Source organism: Phlebotomus argentipes, unplaced genomic scaffold (genome assembly GCF_947086385.1).
Source record: "Phlebotomus argentipes unplaced genomic scaffold, Phlebotomus argentipes genome assembly scaffold_18, whole genome shotgun sequence".
In the NCBI taxonomy this organism is placed as follows: Eukaryota; Metazoa; Arthropoda; class Insecta; order Diptera; family Psychodidae; genus Phlebotomus; species Phlebotomus argentipes.
Window position 1 is genome coordinate 15,946,567 of NW_026776177.1, and position 20,680 is coordinate 15,967,246.

The window sequence follows — 20,680 nt, forward strand, 5'->3', positions numbered from 1 at the left end:
GATGAAATGATGCTCTTTAGTAGTAAAATGTGCTATGGCACACGACTTTTCCGCCAGGAAATTTATCCAATTCACTGGCATCCTCTTCCTTTACAGTGTCTTTCGGCGGAGGCTCCTCGACGAGTCGCTTCCTGGACGCCAGATCTTCGAGAAGAGACGACGCCCGTGGAAATTTGAACCTCGACAGGCTTCTGAACAGCTTCCTCTCTTCATTTGGCGATTTTCCACCCACTTCGGGCATTGACTTTGTCATTCGCCGGCTATAGATGCGCTTCATGCGGCTCTTGATGGAGTTCCGATGGGAGCCCCACTTCTTCCGAATCTCCGCCAGGGATGATACAAAGGGTGTGGTCGGCTCAGATGTGCTCTCGTCCCTTCGGCGGTGCCTTCGCGCGAAGTCTGTGAAGTTGTCCATGTTGATGCGACTGGAGAAGTACTTCCACATCCCATTGCGTCCGTCTCGACTGTCGCTGGACAAATCACTGGCGATTTCAATCTGCAGGTGAGAAGGAAAACGGTGAATTTCATGATGTGCAAAAGACTATTTATTGAAGTTTTGCTCTTACAGGCTCGTAGATGTTATCCTCCTCGTCAGACTCGGAGGTTTTCTCTCGATTTTCCGGCAGTGTGGGCAAGTTAACGATCTTGGGTGGGAGAGAAGGGAGACGAAAGGTTAAGTGAAACATTAATAATGGATAGAGTGTGTTGAACCTTAGAGTACCTCTTCATAATCACTAGAAACACTTTTCACCACCCTTTCCTGTTCCTCTTTCAGCTTGGCCCTTCGCGCGTACTTATCTTTGAGGTCGACAGCAGCATAAATTGGCTCGTCAATTTTTAATGGTTTCTCCTCGTGTAAAGTATCACTTTCATCGTCACATGTCAGGGAAATTTTGTCGTCCAGAGAAATGCAGAGAGTTTGCTCTTCGGTGTCGCTATCACTGCGAAAATTTGAATGTGAGACAATTAAAAGAGAAGAAAGTCATGCGGTATTAGTGTATCTGGGTGACTTACAAATCTTCCTGTTTACTTTCAGCTGCCGCCTCGTCGCCCTCGAGAATGTCTTCGTCAATTCTCTCCTCGGTGTGCATGTAGTTCCGAAGGAGGGAAACACTGCAAGCAGATGCACTCATGGTGCATGAAAACATCTTTCCACTGCGGTGGTATTCGAGATACTGATTCACTGCATTTCCCCGGCTCGGGTTGCTTCCCTCGCACAGTCCAGAATCCCTATGGAGCGAGCGTGTGTCGGTTCCAGAGCACACGCAGTGACGAAGGAAAAACAACAGAGTAGCGGTGAGACAATATATCACAATTTATCCTTATAGTTCGTCTGGCTTGTCCTATGCAAGAAATCAGGGGCGTATTTGATTTGGTGCCAATATTTATGGGTGGTCAATTTCATGTTTTCTAATTGGTACTGCTCATTAGCATAATCGTGGGTGCTTGCACTCTTCAAGAAGTAATAAGGAAAGATTTGCATGAGTTCCAGAAAGAGATCTTGTAAAAATCAGCCAGCCGATATTTCACGGTCTTTTGGGATTCAGTTTGAAAGAATAGACACACACACAAAACACTGCGAATTCAATTCAGTCTCATTGAAATTCTTATTTATGCTCTAAAGTTGCTTACGATTGAAGATGGAAAGAAAAATATTATTTTGGTCATTAGTGCATGTATTTTTTTTCTACTTGCTTTTGGCAATACACACATTTCCCAACACACGACGGAATGTGTTATTTTGCAAAGGCCAAGAAATTAGTGAATAAGATTTCGAGTCATGATTTTTATTTATATGCACTATTTTCCCCGAAAGGAATGGTTTAGTCATATAATGTGCGCGCGTGTGTGTTTTCCAGCATTTGAGAACACATAACGACCCGCTTTTCCTTTAGTCTAATTTTAGAAGTGGTGTTTTATTTTTAAAAATAACACATTTTACGTGAGGAATAAAAGAGCAGAGCGTGGCATTTAATGTCGAAATCGAGGGGCAGAAGAATTTATCAAGATGAGTTGAAATGCTTTAAATGGGAAGCAGAGTGGTAGAAAAAGGTGAAAAAACTCACTGAATAACGGCATTCACGTATTCTGTGATTTCAGTTTCTTCATCTTCCTCCTCGTCAGAATAGGTCTCATCGTCAAAATCACGATACTTGAGAATACGCGCAGTATTTTTAATTATTGGCAACTTTGGGAGTCTTGCGCATTTTTCCATCGGGGTAGAAAGTAATGCAAAGCCTCTGGCATTTGAGCCGTGCTGCTGATTGAGACTATCGACAATTGAGCTGATCCACTGAGAGCATTCTTTGGTGTCGTTGCAGCGCTAAAAGAGAGCGACAAAAATTGAAGAACAAAAATAGAGAGAAAAAAGCTGCTTTTTAAGGCTTTTCTCGTACAAACGTGTAAATGATATTTGACGTTGATTCTATGGTGAAGCGAATTCGAGATGCAGGACGAATCACAGTGCCGGGAACGAGATTGAGAACATCTCTGAAGGGTGCCAGTTTCTTCTCATAGTCCTCTCGTGATTTATAGGAGAGGAGTAGTTGATTTTGAAGAATGAACCACAGTTTTTGCCAACCGCCCACGCGCTATAATTAGAAAGAATTGTTGGCTTTCATTGAAATTTGTGTGTTTGTGTGTGTTTTTTTGTGTGAAGGAGGACATTTTTGGGTGGTTTTTCATGGACACTCACATTTCTCTTCTTCTTCAAGTATCCACACATTTTGATCACAGGCATTTCGTCAGATGACTTGAGCTTCTCCGCGGGGTTTCTCCTGTGGGAGGACGTTGAGGCGTCCTGCTCCAATTCGCGCGATGACTTCTTCACCACCATAAATTTATGCATTTTCGGCCGACTTTCACTCTTGCTTGCAAAATACTTGTGTTTATTTTTCACCCAAAAAGAGGTATAAAACTGCCAGAGTGGAGAAAAAAAATTGTTTTTCACAACTTCTTCACACACGAAGGGCGTTTTCGCGCCAAAAACTCATCACAAACGCACATAAATTTCAATTTAGAATGACTATTGCACATTTTTTTATCACTGGAATTATCACGCCACTTTGAATTCTACAAATCTATCTTGCGGCAGATCTCACTGGGAGAGGAAAGAAAACTTTGTGACTTGAGTAGTGGAAAAAGTTGAAATATGTTCAACTTTGTCAAAATCCAGAATAACACTAGAGCCTCTAATTGCGTCTCCCACTTTGAGACACCTTTTTACACACATTTTCCGAGCACAATGGACAGAGAATTTACACTAAAATGAATTAAACACAAAAAGTCATACAATGTACTCCTCTGTACGGCTCAGATACACAGAAAGGTGGGGAATTGCGGTCTGTTGGGCACAATCTTTTTCTCCTCTCTCTCACTCCTCACCACCACTCCATCTCTCTGGAGTACATATGATACACTCATTGCAATTGTGCTCAAATCACGTTAGACTTTGATAGTAGACCAAATGTTGTATTGGAAATAAAGAAAACTTATTTCAGAATTTATCCTTAGCCAATGTGTGATGATTTTCAATACATTAAAATAAGATAATAATTAGAACATAAATTAAGAATAGAAATCTGTGATTACAAACATCTCGTCGCCACTGTATTGAGCGTAAATTTTTCTGTGATCACTGAATTGCGAGTGACGTAATGAAATTTTACCTGACTTTTCGGCTGTATGACTTTTTTCCAACAATTTCACAGTTGCAAATGAGGAAAAGGTAGAGTCGCCAGAGATTACAAAATCAGTGAAAGATAGTGTGGTGCTTTTTTTTAAGGAAATTCTCAAATATTTTTATTCATTGTTTCTCACAAAATTGCAGCACCATATTTCTCTATATAACAATTTCTTTTATCAATTTACCTGCAATAAAAATTATCCTATCTACGAGAGGAAGTTTATACAATTTCATAATAATTTCACATCCTATTTGTTTTTTTTCTCTCTCTTTTTGTCGTGTATACAAAATTTTGGCAAGTCTTTTAGAAAAGTCGCATTTATCGAAAAAATTAAGCAAGTTAGGTCATTTCGATTGAATTTGGAGTGGCTCTTTTTCCCCGTACAAAAAGCTCTCATTCTGCCTCCTTTTCACAATACAAATTATATAAATCTGCACTATAAGTTGAATATAATTTATCAAAGTGTTGCAAATAACAGGGAATGGATATTTTATTTTCTCTTCGAGGGACTTTGCAGCTTATACACAGATTTTATATCACAAAAGAGAAACTTTTGTGAAGATTAGATAAAGTCACGTGCTTCACTTATCAATGGGCTATCTTTTGCGCTAATTTGGGGAACAATAAAATTAAGTGGTCTACACAAGATTAAGTGAAATTGTTATTTACCCTTTAAAGCTTAAAAAAAATTCACTATATACCCATAAATTATATATTTTTTTAAGTATTTTCATCTCACTTTCCATGTTATATTGTGTTCTTTTGCCTCTTCAACTTTTCACCACATCTGCAAATTAATCCGTATTAAAAGGTAAAAAAATACTCTTGCGGACAATTTCCGATCATCATTTGCTTGATTGATTTACTCTGTTTTGCAATATTACCACAATTGATTTTCCTTATTGCCTCTCAAATCTGTTGCTTATGAATTCACATTTTTTCGCGCGTGATCATCCAATAATCCGCATTAATTTGCTTTTCCTGTTATTTTTCTCTCTCTTCTATCTCACATTGTATCTTCAAATCATTCCGTAATTGACATTGGTTCTACACCTCCCACGCCTCCGTGAGGGTGCATTATTGCAATTATTTTCCACACCGCTTCTGCCCTATCTCAATCAATTAGCGTGTTCCTCTTCCACAACACACATCTCGGCGGGCATGGCGCTCAAGAGTGGCCGAAAGAAGAGTCAGAAGGGGTTGCTTCGCACGGAAAAATCCAAACTCAGGAGACTCGCGGTGTGATTAGTGTGTGAAAGAGGCGGACTTCTTGGTGGACTTTCGCCCAAACGATGGGAAATGTAGTTTTCGTCGACGCTTCTTGAACTCATCATCAACAATTGATGAGTCCGTGGACGGTGGCGTGACATCGTCGGTCTCGTGATGCTGCTGGCCGTGAGATGTGGAGGAGAGCTCGCTGACTGTGGACGTGATGGTGCTGTTTGACGATACAAGAGAGCTCGTTGATGTTGGGGACTCCACGGGGACCATGTCTGTGCTTTGAGACCTCTTAATGAAGGAGCTGCTGAGGCTGCAAGAGATCACACAAGCCATGAGCCAAATCTCCTTAACACATTCACGCAAATTTCCATTCAGCAACAACTCGGATAGATCTTCGGTGGGGAAAAACCACACACATGAAAATGATATTATTGAGTAACATCTCAAGTATGAGTTTGAGGGAGCAAAAATAGCGAAGTCATTAAATAGGAAAAAATTGCTACTACTAATTTCCGCTTAATCGCTTTATTTAAGAGCGGTCAGAGAAAGCAGCACGACATAATTTACGACCATTGTCACATTTTCACAATAAATTGTGATTACACGTGAGGTGAAGTTTGCAGGAAGTTTGCACTGAAAGCACATAATTCATTCTCTTCTATCCGAGTTATTGCTGAAAAAGGAACACTCTGTGAGTTTATGCAGGTCATTTGGAGCTGAACTATTAATGCTAACTCTGTATTTTCAGCTACTTCATAATGGCTATCTATATCTTGGGATGGCTTCGAGGATTCTACAATTTTCCTTCAATGGACACACCCTAACACCCATTTGAAAAGAACACAGAGGGAAAATAAACAGGTAAAACAAAGCACATCGCTGCAAAACTGTGCCGGCAAGAGGCGATCAATTCAATGCACATGTAACATAGCAATGCCATGCGATACACAAACCTTCTCCTCGGCGGCGGCATTGGAGCCTTTCCGGTGATGAAAGTTGGCGGCGGTGGCGGTGGTGGAATCTGTCCGGACGTCAACTTTTTACCCACACGCGGTAAGTCACGCGGAAGGATTCTCTCGCAAGAGTGTCGATTCGTTGTCTCCTCAAATGACGCTAGCGATGCCAAGCTAGAAAGGTAGTTTTTCGGATTTTTCTTTTTGGTAAAAGCGTTAACAACAGTAAGCCACATTCCTCGCGCGTCACAATTTTCTCCATAAAAAAATGGTAAAAAAAGATTTAAGAAAAAAACACGAGAAACAACATGAAAAGCTCTAACTCTCTGTCGCATGAGGCAAAAGCTCTTCCTCAGATTTCTCTTTTTTTTATACATACACAACAACAATGGCATCTAGGAAATTCAAGACAATACCTATCTGCATTTTTAATAATATTGTGGAGGGAGTTGAAGCCAGATGATTGTGGTGTGGGTGATCCGGAACCGACAGTGAATTTTACTGGATTTACAGGAGGATTCGTATCGCCATCCTCACTCGCTGAAGAATCATCGAACATGCGATCGAAGTTGTCCATTCGTCCTTTATTGTACGATGAAAGAGGTATTTTTTCGTATTGCAAATTATTCCATTGGGACAGTAAGCAAAAGAGGTGATTGAAGAGCCCAGATTTTTTATGTTTTGGCAAAAAAGAGGCAAAGAGAAAGAAAAAAATATTTTAGGAAAAAATCACTGGAATTTGCTCTTTAAAATGTGGCATAAGGAAAATCTATCACCATGATTTGTCCCATTTTTTTTATCTATCAAATTAATTTACAATATAAGGCAATTATGGAAGTTAAATTCTAATGAAATGTAATAATTGATACAAAATTCATGCCAAAACAAATCACTTAACTAGCTAGGAAAAGGTGTAATAAATATCCTTCGAAAAATTGATATGGTATTCCATATTATGAGAATTCAACACTACTAAAGTTTTTATCTTGCAAAAATAAAACTGCTAAGGGGATAAAAGAGCAAATGAAAAAAGGACACAATGGACGAAAAAACACACATTCCATGAGGAGGAAGAAAAGTCAAAGAAAAAACACAGATATTCATAATAACAAATTATTATTTTGATGAAAATAGGTAAATGAAAAATCAACAATAAATAATAATACACAAGTCTTTTTTTTCATCATTATTTTCTACTTGATTTTTCTCTACTGATTGTTCTTTATAATTGTGTTCTCTTTAATTGTCACTTTGCAACAGTAATTTAATAATAAACAAAAATCAGAGAATCTCTCAATGTGACGGATATTTCTTTTTGCTTGTTCACTAATTCTATCATTGTAAAAAGATCTTCCGGAAAGATAGAGAGAAAGAGAGAGAGAGAGAGAGAGAGAGAGAGAGAAAGAGATTGTGAAAAGTAGAAAATATTGTGCAATTCAAGCGCAAGAACGTAAAGTCATTCTTCATTCAGTAAAACACTCTGAGGAGAGCATACAGTGAATTCAATAATTAGGTATATCAAAATAAATATTAGTGGGTGTTAGTGTGTCTCTTAATATTCATCAAGATAATAATTAATTAAGAGAATGAAGACGGACTGGATTTTATGTTTTTTTTTTGTTTAAATCATCTTTTCTCTTCTGAACAATTCATGAAAGATGTGTGATTTCTATAAGTACGAACATCTACCAAGATTTTAAATGTGTTCTCATTTGGTTTTAAGTCATCATTCATTATTATCCATTATTATTTGTCTACATGATGAAATGTTATGTTCCTAATTGTAAGAATTGCCATAAAAGATTGCTGTGATTTTTTCTTTAATCCTTCATGTGTGTAAAATCTTCCAAAGTGTTAGACATAATGTAAAAGAAAAAACGTGGATCACTTAATAGGAAGTAATATGAAAGCAAAGCTATTTACAAATATCATTTTCTGTCTTAATTCTATCACCGGTCTGGGGTTTTTCATGTTCACTTTTGTTGCATATATAGTTAAAATATATGTACGTTATCATTACACTTTTTGACTACTCATTTCACATAATAGAGTGACCAAGGAAGTTTTTAAACATATTAAGTAAGAATATAGCCAATATAAATTGTTACTTTCATCACCCAATTAATCAATAAAATATAGTATATTGCTCTCAATTAGCCTTTGTTCATACTGACTAAATACAAAGGTTAATGCATTCATTAAATGGTAGTTTCAAAATGGTTAGGAAATTCTCATGTTTATGTAAAAAAGAACTATATATTTAATTCTATACTTTAAATATAACTGCCATAAGGTTTCATTTACATTTTATCTCTATTTTACTGTGTAAAATCGTTAAGAATCGACAATATAGTGTGAGGTTCTTTTAAATAGAAAATGTATAATTATATATAGATATATATATATTGTCACAAAAGATTCTCTATTCCGATGAGAAAACAGAAAAGTTGTCAAATGGGATGACCTTACCTTGTGTGGACTCATCATCCAAATCATCTTGACTGTTTGTGATGCGTCCTAGAGCAGAAGAGAACACTTTTTAGTTTCGCATGAAAATTAATTTTTCTTCATATACACAACATCAATTGACGCGAACACGTAGCAAGAAGATGGTAATAAAAAGTGTATAATAAAAATTAAAATCAAACTTAAGAAATGACACGAAAAAGAGATAAATTGAAGAATTCAATTAGCAATTAGCGCACGTAAATCTCTGTGATTTTGCATAAAATCATCTTTTAGGCAAGAGAATATTATTATCGTGAGAAAATTCGCTATATCAAAGTGAGGGTCACAAGAAATTGAACCCATTTGTGAATCACATACACACATCACCTCATTACCACCCGAAGTGTTAACAAACCGAATTCATTTTTAGCTGTTTTATTCTACTATTTCCTTTTTGTTTTTGTCTCTTTCACAGCAAAAACGTGCTATTTTTTCCATCCGAGTTTAAATTTTCCACCAATAGTTATTGGCCACTTGATAAAAGGCGAATAAAAAGAATAATTGAATCTTAATTGGCCTCAACACACAACTTTTCATTGTCGATGAAAATGTGTTAATAGTTATGCTCACTTTTCAATCACCATCAACAATTCACACAGAGGCTTTTCGGTGTTTTATTCTTTGTTGAAAAGATTTATCGGCTTCACAGAGAAACTATTGCTAACTGAATCCAGGTCAATTGAGGGAATAGATAAGATTGTGTGTCTTCTTGTCTTGTCAGATGTTTTCTGTATTTTACTTTTTTTATCCTCGCAATTGACTATCATTCTCACCTCTTCCTGACTTGGCGGTTATTCCACCGTTGCGCGCATAGAGGACACTCTCGAGGTACGGCAGACCATTGTTGTTGACAATGCTAAAGCCGAGCAGCTGTTCAATCTGCTTCCACCTGTGCATCCGCTCCTGGAGCTCATTTGTCACCTCGCCAAGGGCATTTCGCGCCTCAACGATACTCCTGTCAACGTCATCGATACTCTTCCCGTGTGTAGATACAAAAGCACCCACTAAGCTCGTGCGCTTCCTCTTCAGCTTCTCGCAGGCCTCCCTGGCCGCCTGGAGTTGCTTCTCCGCCGAGCGACGCTTCACCAGGTGATTCTTATTCTCCAGTTCGTACGTGAGCTGCAGCCACGTCTGCAGACCCTGCGGTGGTGACCAACAGTGATCCACCAGTTCAATTTCTGCCCGCGACAGCTCCGTGCGAAGCATCTCAATCTCCTGCTTCAGTGCCTGCACTTCGAGGTCCGAGCTCGATGATGTGAGAGACGGAGTCTCCTTGAGACGTCGCTCAAGATCCATCTTCTCAGTCGCCACATTCTCCTGCTCCATGCGAGCACGCTCCAGCTCCTGCGAAGACAGAGAAACCGTGTGTGTAATTACAGGGAATAAACTTTTAATGCAAAAAAGTCACTATTTCTCTCACCTTCTGCATCTCAAGGAGAGCCTGTTCAGCCTTCTGCAATCCCTCCATATCTTTCGCCATGCGACGTAGATGAGTCTTTGAATTCTTATTCTGCTGATATCCGTACCAACATCCAAAAATCACACTCAACAGTAGTGTCACAAGAATATAGTCTTTCCACCGTGTTCCAGTCTCTGGAGACAGAAGAAACCACACAATTTGCATGAGTCACACACTTGGCAAAGCACAATAAAACAATCCTTTATCACAACAAATTACCTCGTGGCGGACCAAAGAGAACCACATCCATCGCCTTTAAGGCGATCTTCTGTTTGTGAATTGGATCTTTGATACCCAGAACATTGCCCACGTAGTGCATGTTATTCACTGCCAATCTATCCAGCGTCAGGGCAAGTTCAAGCCAAATTGAGATCCAGCAGCACACGATTCGGAAAATAAAGAGAGAGAGAGAGAGATAAATGAAGACAATAGGTGAATTTTATTACATAATTCTTTTTCAGATAATTCTCTCTAGCATCAAGCGAAAAAATCGCATGTCCAACTGAGAGTGAGGGAGATTTGCAAAAAGAGATGTTGCGTTTTTTCCTCTCAATCAGAGACTCTAATTCAATGTTGGTTGATTACATAGAAAGAGAATGTTTTGTGTAAATAGATGAGGTGTTGTATATTGGAACAAGGAGAGGATTATTAAGTTGTGTGAGTGAGTAATCATAAATATTGTTATCGTGAAATGAGTTAAATGTGTTTGCGCGGGCTGTTTTTTTTGGGAAGAAAGTTGTTCCACAGCAGCGGAAAAATACTGTAGAATTTCCCAAAGTAAAGTCATTCACACAATTTGCGATTACTTGATAAGATTTACTGATAAAGCAGCTAAAATCACATCATATTAATGTCTATCTCTCGAAGATCTCAATAGTACGACAATTACTTGATTATGAATTTTCACACAACTACTGTTGTATTTGAGGATTGAAAGTGTACTTTTTATTATTCACAGATCTGTAAACACTTGCATTTGCAGTCATTTTATAAACATTGCTCTGCAATAATGAGCCAGTTTATCAAGATGATCTGCGTTGTACATTCATGAGTTGTAAATGAATCATTATACATTTTTGGTTAAACGCTGTTCTCCCATTCGATATCGATCTCACGCAAAAATCTAATTATCTCATCTGTGAGATTTCTATTACAAAGATTTCATCTACACATTATTTACACTATATATAAACATTTACTTGGAAAACTCATTCACGAGTTTTAGATCTACTAAAGCAATACATTTTTTTCCTCTTTCATGATATATAATAATATGAATTGTGTGTGTGCAATGAATATTCGTGATTGTGGCACGTGAAAATTAGAGAAAAAGGCAGACTTTGGAGGGAGAAAAATGAGAATATATCTTATATGAAAATTAATACAATTGAAGGTAAATTAGCCAGTCATTTAGTGGATTCTTATCACATTTTTTCTCTCTCTCTTACTATTTGGAATTTGCTCTCTATCAGTGAATTTTTTTTTCCAATTGTATAAGAATTAGGCCTTGTTTTTCCATTCTACACACTTACCGCGGCAATGTAGCTCCAGCAACTTTATGGTGCTTAAACAACTCCACATATTGTGGCAATTGTACACTTTGAGCCAGCCATTCGCTCGTCTGCTCCACCGTCCAATTGTGCACTTCAGATCGCAACCAGGCTTCCCAGAGTTCCTTCACTGAGATGTGCATATCGTCATTGTAGTGAAAGGCTCTGTGGCGTTTCTCATATCCTGAGTCATATTTAAGCTCTTCACGCAGAAACTATAGCAAAAATTGATGAAAAATAGATATAAATTAGCAAAAATACACACATAAAAATGATTGACGCTCGCTGTATGTTAGGAAAAAGTTTGGAAATTACGGTCTTACATCATCAGATTCGGCAATGTCAATATTCCCATTGTCATCATCGTCCAATTGCTGATGCAGCGATCTTATAGCCTCCATTTCCAGGCGATCGTGAACAGTACCAAAGCAGTCAAGATCATCAGCATGACACGATCCATCGGGGGAACCACTTCCAGAAATACCTTGTAGATGATAGAGAGATCGAACATGTGAATTATAGTTTGCACTTTGTACTGAATTTCCAATTCAATATTGCACGTTCAGAGCAATTATGGTGAATCGAACAATTCATGCTTCTTTCAGAAAAAAAGTTACGAATTTTTCAAAGAAAACACTGATTCACATGAAAAACCAACCTATCAATTCTCAATTGGGCATTAAAATCCGATTAATATGTTCCAAATTGATTTATCACCCTACAAATGACAATTTTATGATCAATTCCTTCCTCCCATGTTCACGAGACATATAAATTTTTTTATCACAATTCCTTGTCAATTAAAGCACTTTGCAGTTCAATAGAGCGCTTGTTCTTCTCTATTATCAAACATTTTTCTCAATTATGGCTCTTTTTTTTGTGAGCATACACAGAAATTACATATGGTAAAGTGCATGCATTTATAAGGTCTGATATTAATTGCTGAAAATGCTGAGAACATTGTAATGATATGCTTCACCAATGCAGCCAAAGAAAATAAATAACCAACTACAGCTCAAGTTTACTCGTGTTATGTCTTATCTCACAAACTTTACAACAACCCGTGGCAATTTTCATTAAATTATGTGCTAAAAAAATTGTTCACTTAATTGCCAGTGTGTGGATTCCTAATCAATTCTCTTTCTCCGAACAACCAATGTTTGTATAGACGAATGATGATTTTCTTTGCAATACAAGGAAAGAATCATCATATGCAGTCCAATCCAGAATCCATTGGTGTGTGAATTGATGAGAAGAGGCTGTTCGCATAAGTAGAATTTCTCCCTCCCTCTCAACGCCTCAACATGTAATTTTGAAATATTTAACATTCAATTAGCACATTTGAAAGTGCTGATTCTATAAATATTTCACGTATACCTTCAAAAATTTAATTGACTAACCAATTGATACGCCCGACATCCCAAATATGTGAAAAATTGATCATATGAATTCAATTGATCAACGATTGGCCGAGGTGTTGAGGAAAATTTCTTCCCACAAAACTCTCAATGCGACGCGAATCACAATTCTGCTCTTTATTGAATATGATCATAAGGAAAAAACAACAACACAACAATCATTCCAATAACATTTGCGCCACGATTCATCGAGCAATATGTGTCGTTATGAGACACTAGAGAAGTTGAGGGTATTGAAGGCACATACCGTGAAGAATTGATTGATTTACATGACTTTTATCAATCCACTTAAACAATTGAATGTGCCTAACTCGATAAAATTACATGACACACAGAGTATCACACCTAAATCAATATTCTTTCCTCACAATTTCACACGAATATTCAGACGAAGGAAACCAAAGATCGACTATGAAGAACTCATAAAAAAGATAGAAGGGGAAGAAAAATATTATATTTGCCCATTTTTGCGTTAATATACGCTAAAAATATTCTCGTGGCACGAAAAGAGGGAATATATTTGTTAATTATCACATGAAGAGTTCTATTCAATTCTCATCGAGGTTTCACAATTAAGCAGAGAAGAAGTTGAAAGAAAAACACACGAAATTGGCAGTAGGAAAATTCGTTAAAACTCTGCAAATGAATAAAATAAAATAAATTGATGAGAAGATGTAATAATACTGTCAATGTTGCCCTAATTTCATGAGTCACTCCTTGTGAAGCAACAAAATATCCTCTTTAATCATTTCTATACATGAAAATTTGAATCTATGCAATTAAGATTTAATTCTACCAACACTTAATTGCTCTATTATCGCTATCAGAACAAAAACATTTTTGAATGGAGCAATAAAGCTGGAGTAAATATTTCTCTAGGGATTTAGTGATAAAGTAGACAAAATGGAGAATCACCGACAAACTCACTGTAAGCCCATAAATTGCCAAAGCAACACATAAGAAATCCAGTTTATCGCGACTTTACCTTCCTTTTTCGCACCCAATAAAAACAACACGATTGTTTACACTGTATCTCTCTCTCGGGCAATTGAATGTGTTGTATTGAAGTGATATAATGAGTGTCGCTGCATATTGAAATTTTCAAGTTCGACAAACGTCCTTAGTACTTGGCTTTCAAATGACTCTCGCACTCGGCGCGTTGCGCGCTTGTGTGTCTTTCGATAAAATTGAGGAAAATGGTACTGAAAGGAAATTAATGCAGGCACGCTGGGGCAGGTGTGAAAGAGCCAAACGCGGGCGGGACGGATGCTCAATTGTATGCAAAATGTCGTTGACGACAGATCAAATCATGAGAAAATCTATTTATAATTTTTTCATATCTTTTTCGAGAGATTCGCAGTATTGAAATGTGTTTTTTTCCTCTCCACTTCAGTCTCTCTCTCTCTCTCTCGCTTTTTACACTCTTTGCCCACTCTCTCGCCTTGCAAGTGAAAGTATCTCATCATCACTCATTGATTCCCCATTCTTCTCGACTATTTCATCCTCACGCCGCACATCTCGCTGAATTATTGCCCTAAATCGCGCCCACAGAATTGCTGCTGCTTAATTATTGTGCTATTGAAGGAGAAAATACACACATGCTGCAGAGATGGGCATTGTTGACGCTATTCTCAATTGAATTACAATTACTTTTGCTATCTGAACGATTCTCCATTAGTCGAAACGCGAAACATCTTCAAATCTGTGCACACTTTGGCCACCTTGAATATATGTCTCGATTTCTCAAAAATTTTATGATTTATGCTATAAAATGATTTACTAATGCGTAAGAGATAGACTAAGTTAAAGAAATAATTGGTAAATGAGTGCAAATCTCAAATTTGAATGGCGAAAATTTTTCGAAACACACAAATTTTTGTATATAATTTTTTCCAATTAGATCATGAATAAATTTGCAAAGAGAAACCCAATTGAAGGCAAGTAATTCTGAGGAATGACAGTTGAAAAATATAAATCCCGGAAGGTTCAATGTGCTGTAATGATGTAAACTTTTATACACAGTCGAATAGCTTTCAGTGAATTTGAGGTTTCAATACTTGAAAAACTCGTTTTCGGATCTGTGATCAATATTTCGGTCAACGTACTTTTGCAAAGCTAATCAACTAATGTTTGTATTTTTGCAATCTTCGCCAAAAACGCTGGAACAACTTGACCATTGGACTATTCTTCTGGGACATTGAGAATACCAATTAACTCGGCAAATATCTACATTTTCAGGTCTATTGTCTACACTATCTCTGCCCATGACTGTGGCGTGTGGAAAGAGGAAAAAAGTGGTGTGTACTTACCGCTGAACTCATGGCTAACAGCCTTTGACATTGCCTGGCTCAGCATTGCGTATGAGCTGCGAGATTCTGCGCCAGCTGGATTTGCGGGCGCGGGCCCAAAATGTGGCGGGGGCGCGCTGTGGGGCATGTGAGTGCCGCCAGGCTCTGCAGTAGTGAATTTGGATGGCGGGCTGGGCGTGTGGGCGCGCTGGGGCCCCTCGAAGTCCTCCTGGATGTGATCACCGCTCGTCTCGAGGGCATCCACTGTGATCTGGACGAGCGCGGAGAGGAAGAGCCACAGCACTGTGGAGTTGCCCTTCTGCAGCCACCGCATTTTGACCCTCCTGCCTCACGGTTCACAAGACACTTTACGGCTCTCCCGATCTCCCTCCGTGGAGTCACACACCAAACACACGATCACTTCTCAGCGAGTGGGAAAATCAGGTAGAGGAAGGTGAAAAAATAAAACACAAGTCAAACTGAAATGAGGTGTGAAAAAATTCTACTCAGCTGCTCCTTTGACGCGTCAGGGAAAATTAAGACGGCAGCAAACACAATAGACACGCAAATTTTTCTTCCGGTGCACACTCAACATTTGTCTCTGCGTGAACCGCCTCGCCACACTGTCACCCCGCGGTGGTGTTCGGGTGCAAATGCTCGCGGAATGGCAGGCGGAAAAAAACTGGGGACTCCTCAGAGAGATACTTTAACTTGTGCGGGTCAAGTTCATTTTCCACGCCACTCACACTCATGCAAGGTGAGTCGACTTTTCCTATTAGATTCCTGTACAATTTCACTAGACAAACACCACACCGATAGTCACAGTTTGTGCACTGAGCAATAGCGAGAAGAGGAAGTGCAAGAAGAGCGACAAATAGGGAAGAAATTGAGGGGAATTCTTGATTTTCCCAAGGTTTTTCCTTCGCTCACTGACTGGTGGCGAATCCCTGCTTTGACAAGTGGCCGACTGGTGCGCCGCGCTGTGGCAAGCATTTTTATAGGCGTGAAGTTAACTCTGAGCCGAGAGATATTCAAAATACACTCCGTTGGTGGCGAAGTGCGGCGAATTACAACCCTAGCCGAGACACAAACCGCATTTCGGCTACGTTCAGGGAGGTTGGCGGATTCTAAATTTCTAGTCGGTGCATTTTATTTTTCAACTATAAACAATTTCTATGCTCTTACACAGGTCTTCCTTCGACCATGGGGAACGCTTGCACCTTGTTCGGCTCCCGGCTATCGTCAGGCATCATCTGTAAGCCCACAATGTCACTAAACAGAAGAAAACAGCATTGATTTCTCACTCACCTTGTCCACAACGTGCTTCACGATGACACCCTTATTGCCAATGTAAAATGTGGAGAAACCATCATACCACCTGAAAGATAAGTTATCATGAGCCTCCTCAAACTCCAGGCTATTCTCAATGTACTCACGCTTCCATGTTATCGAACGTTTCTTTCAAATTCCACAATTTGTACTTCCAGAACGTGAACATGACTTTCATGCCGGAAATCCCACTGATACGCCATCTCACACGAACCGTGAAGTCCTCTGGATGCTGTGTGATTTTTAAGACATCGAATTTTACATAGGCAAACTTCAAGTGCCCCACAGTCCGCAGGAGAGCCACTTGCTTCACATAGTGAAAAAGTCCCCTGAGAAAGACATTGCGAAATCAGATGTCAAACTACCTGGTGGGCTTTGGGAGACTCACACTGTCCGCTTCCCCGTGATATTGTTTTCTAATATCAGATTTACATCGTAAATTGAGTAATCCATGGGCTGGACGAAGAGTTTAGGCAGAGTTGTGCGCAGAACATTGAAGATTTTTGCGAGATCTTCATTGTTAGGATGTTCGCCACCCGGCGCCTGATGATTTTGTTCTCCTGGGGCTTCAGCGAACTTCTCAATGGGATTTGGTGCGCAATACTTATAAGTCCTATCACACATGCTCAAAAGCTCATCTCGGGAACCAAGCAGCGACACGTCTTTCCGGAGCTTTGATGGGATTTTCTGGAAAATAAAGCAATTGTGAGGTTACATCATCCAAAAGAAAGATGAAAATCTCAACTTCCTGCCACTCTCTTCCTTTTCCTTGTGGTGCCGTGACACCTCCAAAGACTAGAAATGACAATGGGTAGCCCTGAACTCACCATTGCAGGTGACCACTGTTCATCCTGCTTCTGTACAAAATGCGGTTTTGTTGTGCAAATAATCGCATTAATAGGAACAAAACGCGCTGGCAAACTCCTGAGACACAGTGCCATAGCTCACGATGGTTTCTGACCACTTTTACCTGCAATTTACTACGCAAATCCAACCATTCTCTAGCAACACTACGGAAAACTCCCGGATTGAATGTCAAGATGGGGTGACATAACCTCATAAATTCTAAACTCTTTTATTTGGGCAAAAAATTTCCTCAATACTTTTTTTTCAACCTCCACGCACAAGACATGCAGAGAATCAATCACAGGACCCATCCAGCCATCCGTCTCTCCATCTCTCATTGACCTTCGCACAGTCAAACTCCTTCTTTCCCAGCTTTACATTGACTTTGTTGTGCAGCCGACACAGCCACTGGGAAAGTTCGCTCTGGGTCTTTGCCTTAGGGGGATCGACTTTCAGTCTGAAAAGGGATATTTGCTGAGATAAGGCTTTCCCGAGAGAGAGAGACCACAAAAACTCCTTACTCATCTCGCAGGTCCTTCGCGCAGTACTCGCAGGGATAGAACCTCGAGAGGAGGCTGAAGAAGTTCTTCATGTCGCGCACTTCCTCTTGACTCGGGGATTCTGGATAATGGGCAGCCATTGTGTGCAGGAATCCCCATGTAGAGCGTCCTAGTTCATTCTTATCGAGGGGACAGTCAGTCCTGTGTGCCTTTTGCTGACCCTCCTGCGTGAATTAGAGGAAGATGAGGCAATTGGATGCGCTGCAGAAGATCTTTCTTACCTTCCCAGTCGATGGCATGCTCATCTGTTTGCTCCAGCTCTTGAAGTCTGTGCACGTGCGACACGGGGTCATGGACTCACTTCTCACCATTCTCACCGGAACATGCTGTGGTACTTGTCTGGTCAGATAAATAATTCTCCCGCCTGTAGAAATGATGCAACATGGAATTTTCTTGACTTGATGAGCCACTTTTGAGGTTAACTTTTTGAAATTTTGCCGTTTGATAAGGAAAAATCAACAGGGATTTTTACTTAGAAAAATTTTCGGAAGCTTTTACTCAGTAATTTTTTATTTCTCTCTCGTGAATTTATCCATGATGCCTACTGTAATTCGCTTGGGCGAAGAGGGAGGAAATATTGTGTCTACAATTGCAGTTTAAATACTTCCCGCGAAGATACCCTCCGCCCTCTGGGTGTCCCATTTCTCCACCCACGCATGGGGACAGATGGACGTGAAGACCCTCTTGAAGTAGTTGCACGGTTCGTACTTCTCACCGCGGAGCTTCTGGCACCGATGGTAGTCCAAGTAGCTCTGGTAGCAATAGCGCGTCTGGTTCGTATTGGGGAACCGCGGATCGAAGGGTGCCGTACCCAGGGTTTCCGGAATATGAACTTCAGGCATTTCTATCAATTCTTTCTTCAAATTTCTCAAGAGTTGTGCGCTGCTTCAATTAGCGCGACTTACGCTTAAGAATCTACGAATGGGGAAAAATATATCCTATCATAGATTATTGTAAAAAAAAAAAATAATAAGAGAATATCGAGCCGCCTTAGTGGCTCTCTTTCTCTCTCTCTCTCTCTCGCCTACAGAATAAATGAGACAATCGCTAGAGGATGAATTTGATAAATTGCAGTATTTGCCATTTGCAGACATTCTGTCGATTCACTTGACGAGTGGTCGCGAGTTGTTGTCGATATCACATGAGAAGTTCTTGTATTTCTTCACTTCCGCCATGTAGAGCGTCCAGGCATCGGCGGACCCAGGCGCCGGCGTGGCCTCCTCGACGGGTTTCTTCTTCTCCACAATGCCCGTCTTGAGGATCTTGCCACCGCGGCGCTTCCCGAACAGTGGAGCCGGAGCCTTCTTCACCCCCGACGTTCCACTCCCACTAGCTTGCTCTGTCTTCTGCTGCTCCTGCATGCGCTTAAACATCTCCATAAAGGAGCCGTCATTGGCAAACATGGTTGTTTGCTGTGGCTCAGGCTTTGGAGGTGGATACACCTTCCCCTGCGCGGCCAGATGTTGTCTCAGGCGCTCCTCCATGGCCTGATGGATTTTCTCTTTGTTTGCCTCAATATCTTCGAAGTACTCCTCGGAAAGGTCATCAGCAGCCTGGCTGTTGCGTTCGCCAAACTCTCCAGGACGCTGTTCGACACTCTGCAAAGCGTCATCTTCGCTACTCTCGCGCGAATCCGCCCGGGAGAACTTCGGAGGCGACGGTGGATTCTCAGCGGGACTGTAGCTGTCCTTGCGACGACGCCGATAGTCTCTGGAGCGTGATCTCGAGCGCGAGCGGGAGACACTGTAGCGATAACGGTCTCGTGATCTATCGCGGCGCCTCTCACGATAGTCATCAGACGGGGATCTTCGCCTACTACTGTAGGAATATCGACCCTTCCGCTCCTCATGGTGATGGTATTTCTCACTCCGGCGACTGTCCTCGCGGTGTCGGCTCCTTCGGTAGCTGTCTTTCTCGTCCCTCTCGCGATATCGCGATCCGGACGAGCGTCTGTAGTCGGATGCCTCATGCGACATCGTCACTCACCCACTCTTCAATCCCTCCTGTGTGTATTCTGTCCTGTCTCTCTCTCTCTCTCTAAATCTGCAAGTGGGGATTTACACAAGCTTTAGATAAAGTTCGCTGAGAACCACCATGCGAGAGAGAAAACTCAAAATGCAAAAGAGAGAAACTCTGAACGCTCATGCCAAAGAAGCACCTCCGCTCGGAGGCCCACAAAAGCGCCTTCTTTGGCTGAGGTTCGAGTCAAAATTGCAAAAAAATAGATGTCAAGAGTAATAAATAGTGAGATAAAATGTGCTACATTACGTTTACCCGCCGACAACAATGATTTTGTGAGGGCGGAAGATGACCATACGACGATACGTTGATGGAGAACACACACATCCAAGGGAGGATATGGCAATTTTTGGGCACCTTTGAGAGCTTCCTACAAAAATAACTTGAGAAGGTATAATAGCAGCCACGCAAGGCATTTTCAATGTGGATTAGACATTCTTTTTCAAGATATATCACGCCGGGATGAAAAGAGAATATTTTGCGAGTCCCTCGCCAAGAAGCCCCTGAGCGCCATCATTATGTAATTTGTGGGGAACAATTTTCTGTGGCGATCGAGGCAATTTTGCACTTTATCAAGTCCATCTCTAGCGATTGTACCATGTTCAGTGGTGAGAGAGGGAGTCAATCTACATTAAGGACCATATATTTAAGCTATTTTACCTGCTTCTTCAACACCAAATCACACTTTTCCCAATCGAGAAACTCTCCTGCTGGAAAACGCAAAATGGCCGCTCTTTGTCATTGATTTTCACTGTCAAACTTCGGCTTTTCGAACTTCCACCCAGAGACCTCTGCACGCCATCACCGTAAACGCCGCAAACCCCGCAAACACAGAAATCGCGC

The 20,680-nt window shown here is 40.3% G+C and overlaps 5 protein-coding genes and 1 long non-coding RNA gene across 9 annotated transcripts; 1 reads left to right on the forward strand and 5 right to left on the reverse strand.

Annotated features, from left to right (window-relative positions):
• Positions 1–16: 16 nt before the first annotated feature.
• Positions 17–3,753, reverse strand: LOC132259967 (differentially expressed in FDCP 6 homolog). The gene is made up of 7 exons (XM_059757838.1): positions 2,696–3,753; positions 2,397–2,591; positions 2,067–2,323; positions 1,015–1,230; positions 722–941; positions 567–644; positions 17–496 (listed from the first exon to the last, which is right to left on the reverse strand). The coding sequence occupies exons 1-7, from the start codon at positions 2,846–2,848 to the stop codon at positions 17–19; spliced, it is 1,599 nt and encodes a 532-aa protein (XP_059613821.1). The 5' UTR covers positions 2,849–3,753.
• On the forward strand, positions 1,192–5,937 carry LOC132259980 (uncharacterized). Its single transcript, XR_009468330.1, has 3 exons — positions 1,192–1,296; positions 5,656–5,768; positions 5,839–5,937. It is a non-coding gene; the product is annotated as an uncharacterized LOC132259980 (long non-coding RNA).
• Positions 3,774–16,173, reverse strand: LOC132259964 (stromal interaction molecule homolog). 4 transcript variants are annotated; one of them, XM_059757833.1, is made up of 10 exons: positions 15,105–16,173; positions 11,701–11,861; positions 11,360–11,592; positions 10,047–10,162; positions 9,789–9,961; positions 9,142–9,712; positions 8,330–8,377; positions 6,277–6,442; positions 5,861–6,034; positions 3,774–5,217 (listed from the first exon to the last, which is right to left on the reverse strand). In XM_059757833.1, exons 1-10 carry the CDS (start codon positions 15,415–15,417, stop codon positions 4,932–4,934), a joined length of 2,241 nt encoding a protein of 746 aa, XP_059613816.1. In that variant the 5' UTR covers positions 15,418–16,173; the 3' UTR covers positions 3,774–4,931. The 4 variants fall into 4 exon arrangements, with proteins under 4 accessions (XP_059613816.1, XP_059613817.1, XP_059613818.1 ...); XM_059757834.1 differs by lacking the exon at positions 5,861–6,034 and having other exon boundaries at positions 15,105–16,172; XM_059757836.1 differs by lacking the exons at positions 3,774–5,217; positions 5,861–6,034 and adding an exon at positions 6,092–6,116 and having other exon boundaries at positions 15,105–16,169.
• A 35-nt stretch (positions 16,174–16,208) lies between these two features.
• LOC132259975 (uncharacterized protein C6orf136 homolog) lies at positions 16,209–17,382 on the reverse strand. Its single transcript, XM_059757849.1, has 5 exons — positions 17,240–17,382; positions 16,801–17,099; positions 16,520–16,741; positions 16,392–16,461; positions 16,209–16,336 (listed from the first exon to the last, which is right to left on the reverse strand). The coding sequence occupies exons 1-5, from the start codon at positions 17,351–17,353 to the stop codon at positions 16,265–16,267; spliced, it is 777 nt and encodes a 258-aa protein (XP_059613832.1). The 5' UTR covers positions 17,354–17,382; the 3' UTR covers positions 16,209–16,264.
• Positions 17,383–17,552: 170 nt separating this feature from the next.
• On the reverse strand, positions 17,553–18,230 carry LOC132259977 (FAD-linked sulfhydryl oxidase ALR). Its single transcript, XM_059757851.1, has 3 exons — positions 18,040–18,230; positions 17,780–17,982; positions 17,553–17,715 (listed from the first exon to the last, which is right to left on the reverse strand). The coding sequence occupies exons 1-3, from the start codon at positions 18,127–18,129 to the stop codon at positions 17,553–17,555; spliced, it is 456 nt and encodes a 151-aa protein (XP_059613834.1). The 5' UTR covers positions 18,130–18,230.
• Positions 18,231–18,778: 548 nt separating this feature from the next.
• Positions 18,779–20,611, reverse strand: LOC132259974 (probable ATP-dependent RNA helicase DDX46). The gene is made up of 3 exons (XM_059757846.1): positions 20,498–20,611; positions 20,087–20,207; positions 18,779–19,861 (listed from the first exon to the last, which is right to left on the reverse strand). Exon 3 carries the CDS (start codon positions 19,792–19,794, stop codon positions 18,922–18,924), a length of 873 nt encoding a protein of 290 aa, XP_059613829.1. The 5' UTR covers positions 19,795–19,861; positions 20,087–20,207; positions 20,498–20,611; the 3' UTR covers positions 18,779–18,921.
• Positions 20,612–20,680: the final 69 nt, after the last annotated feature.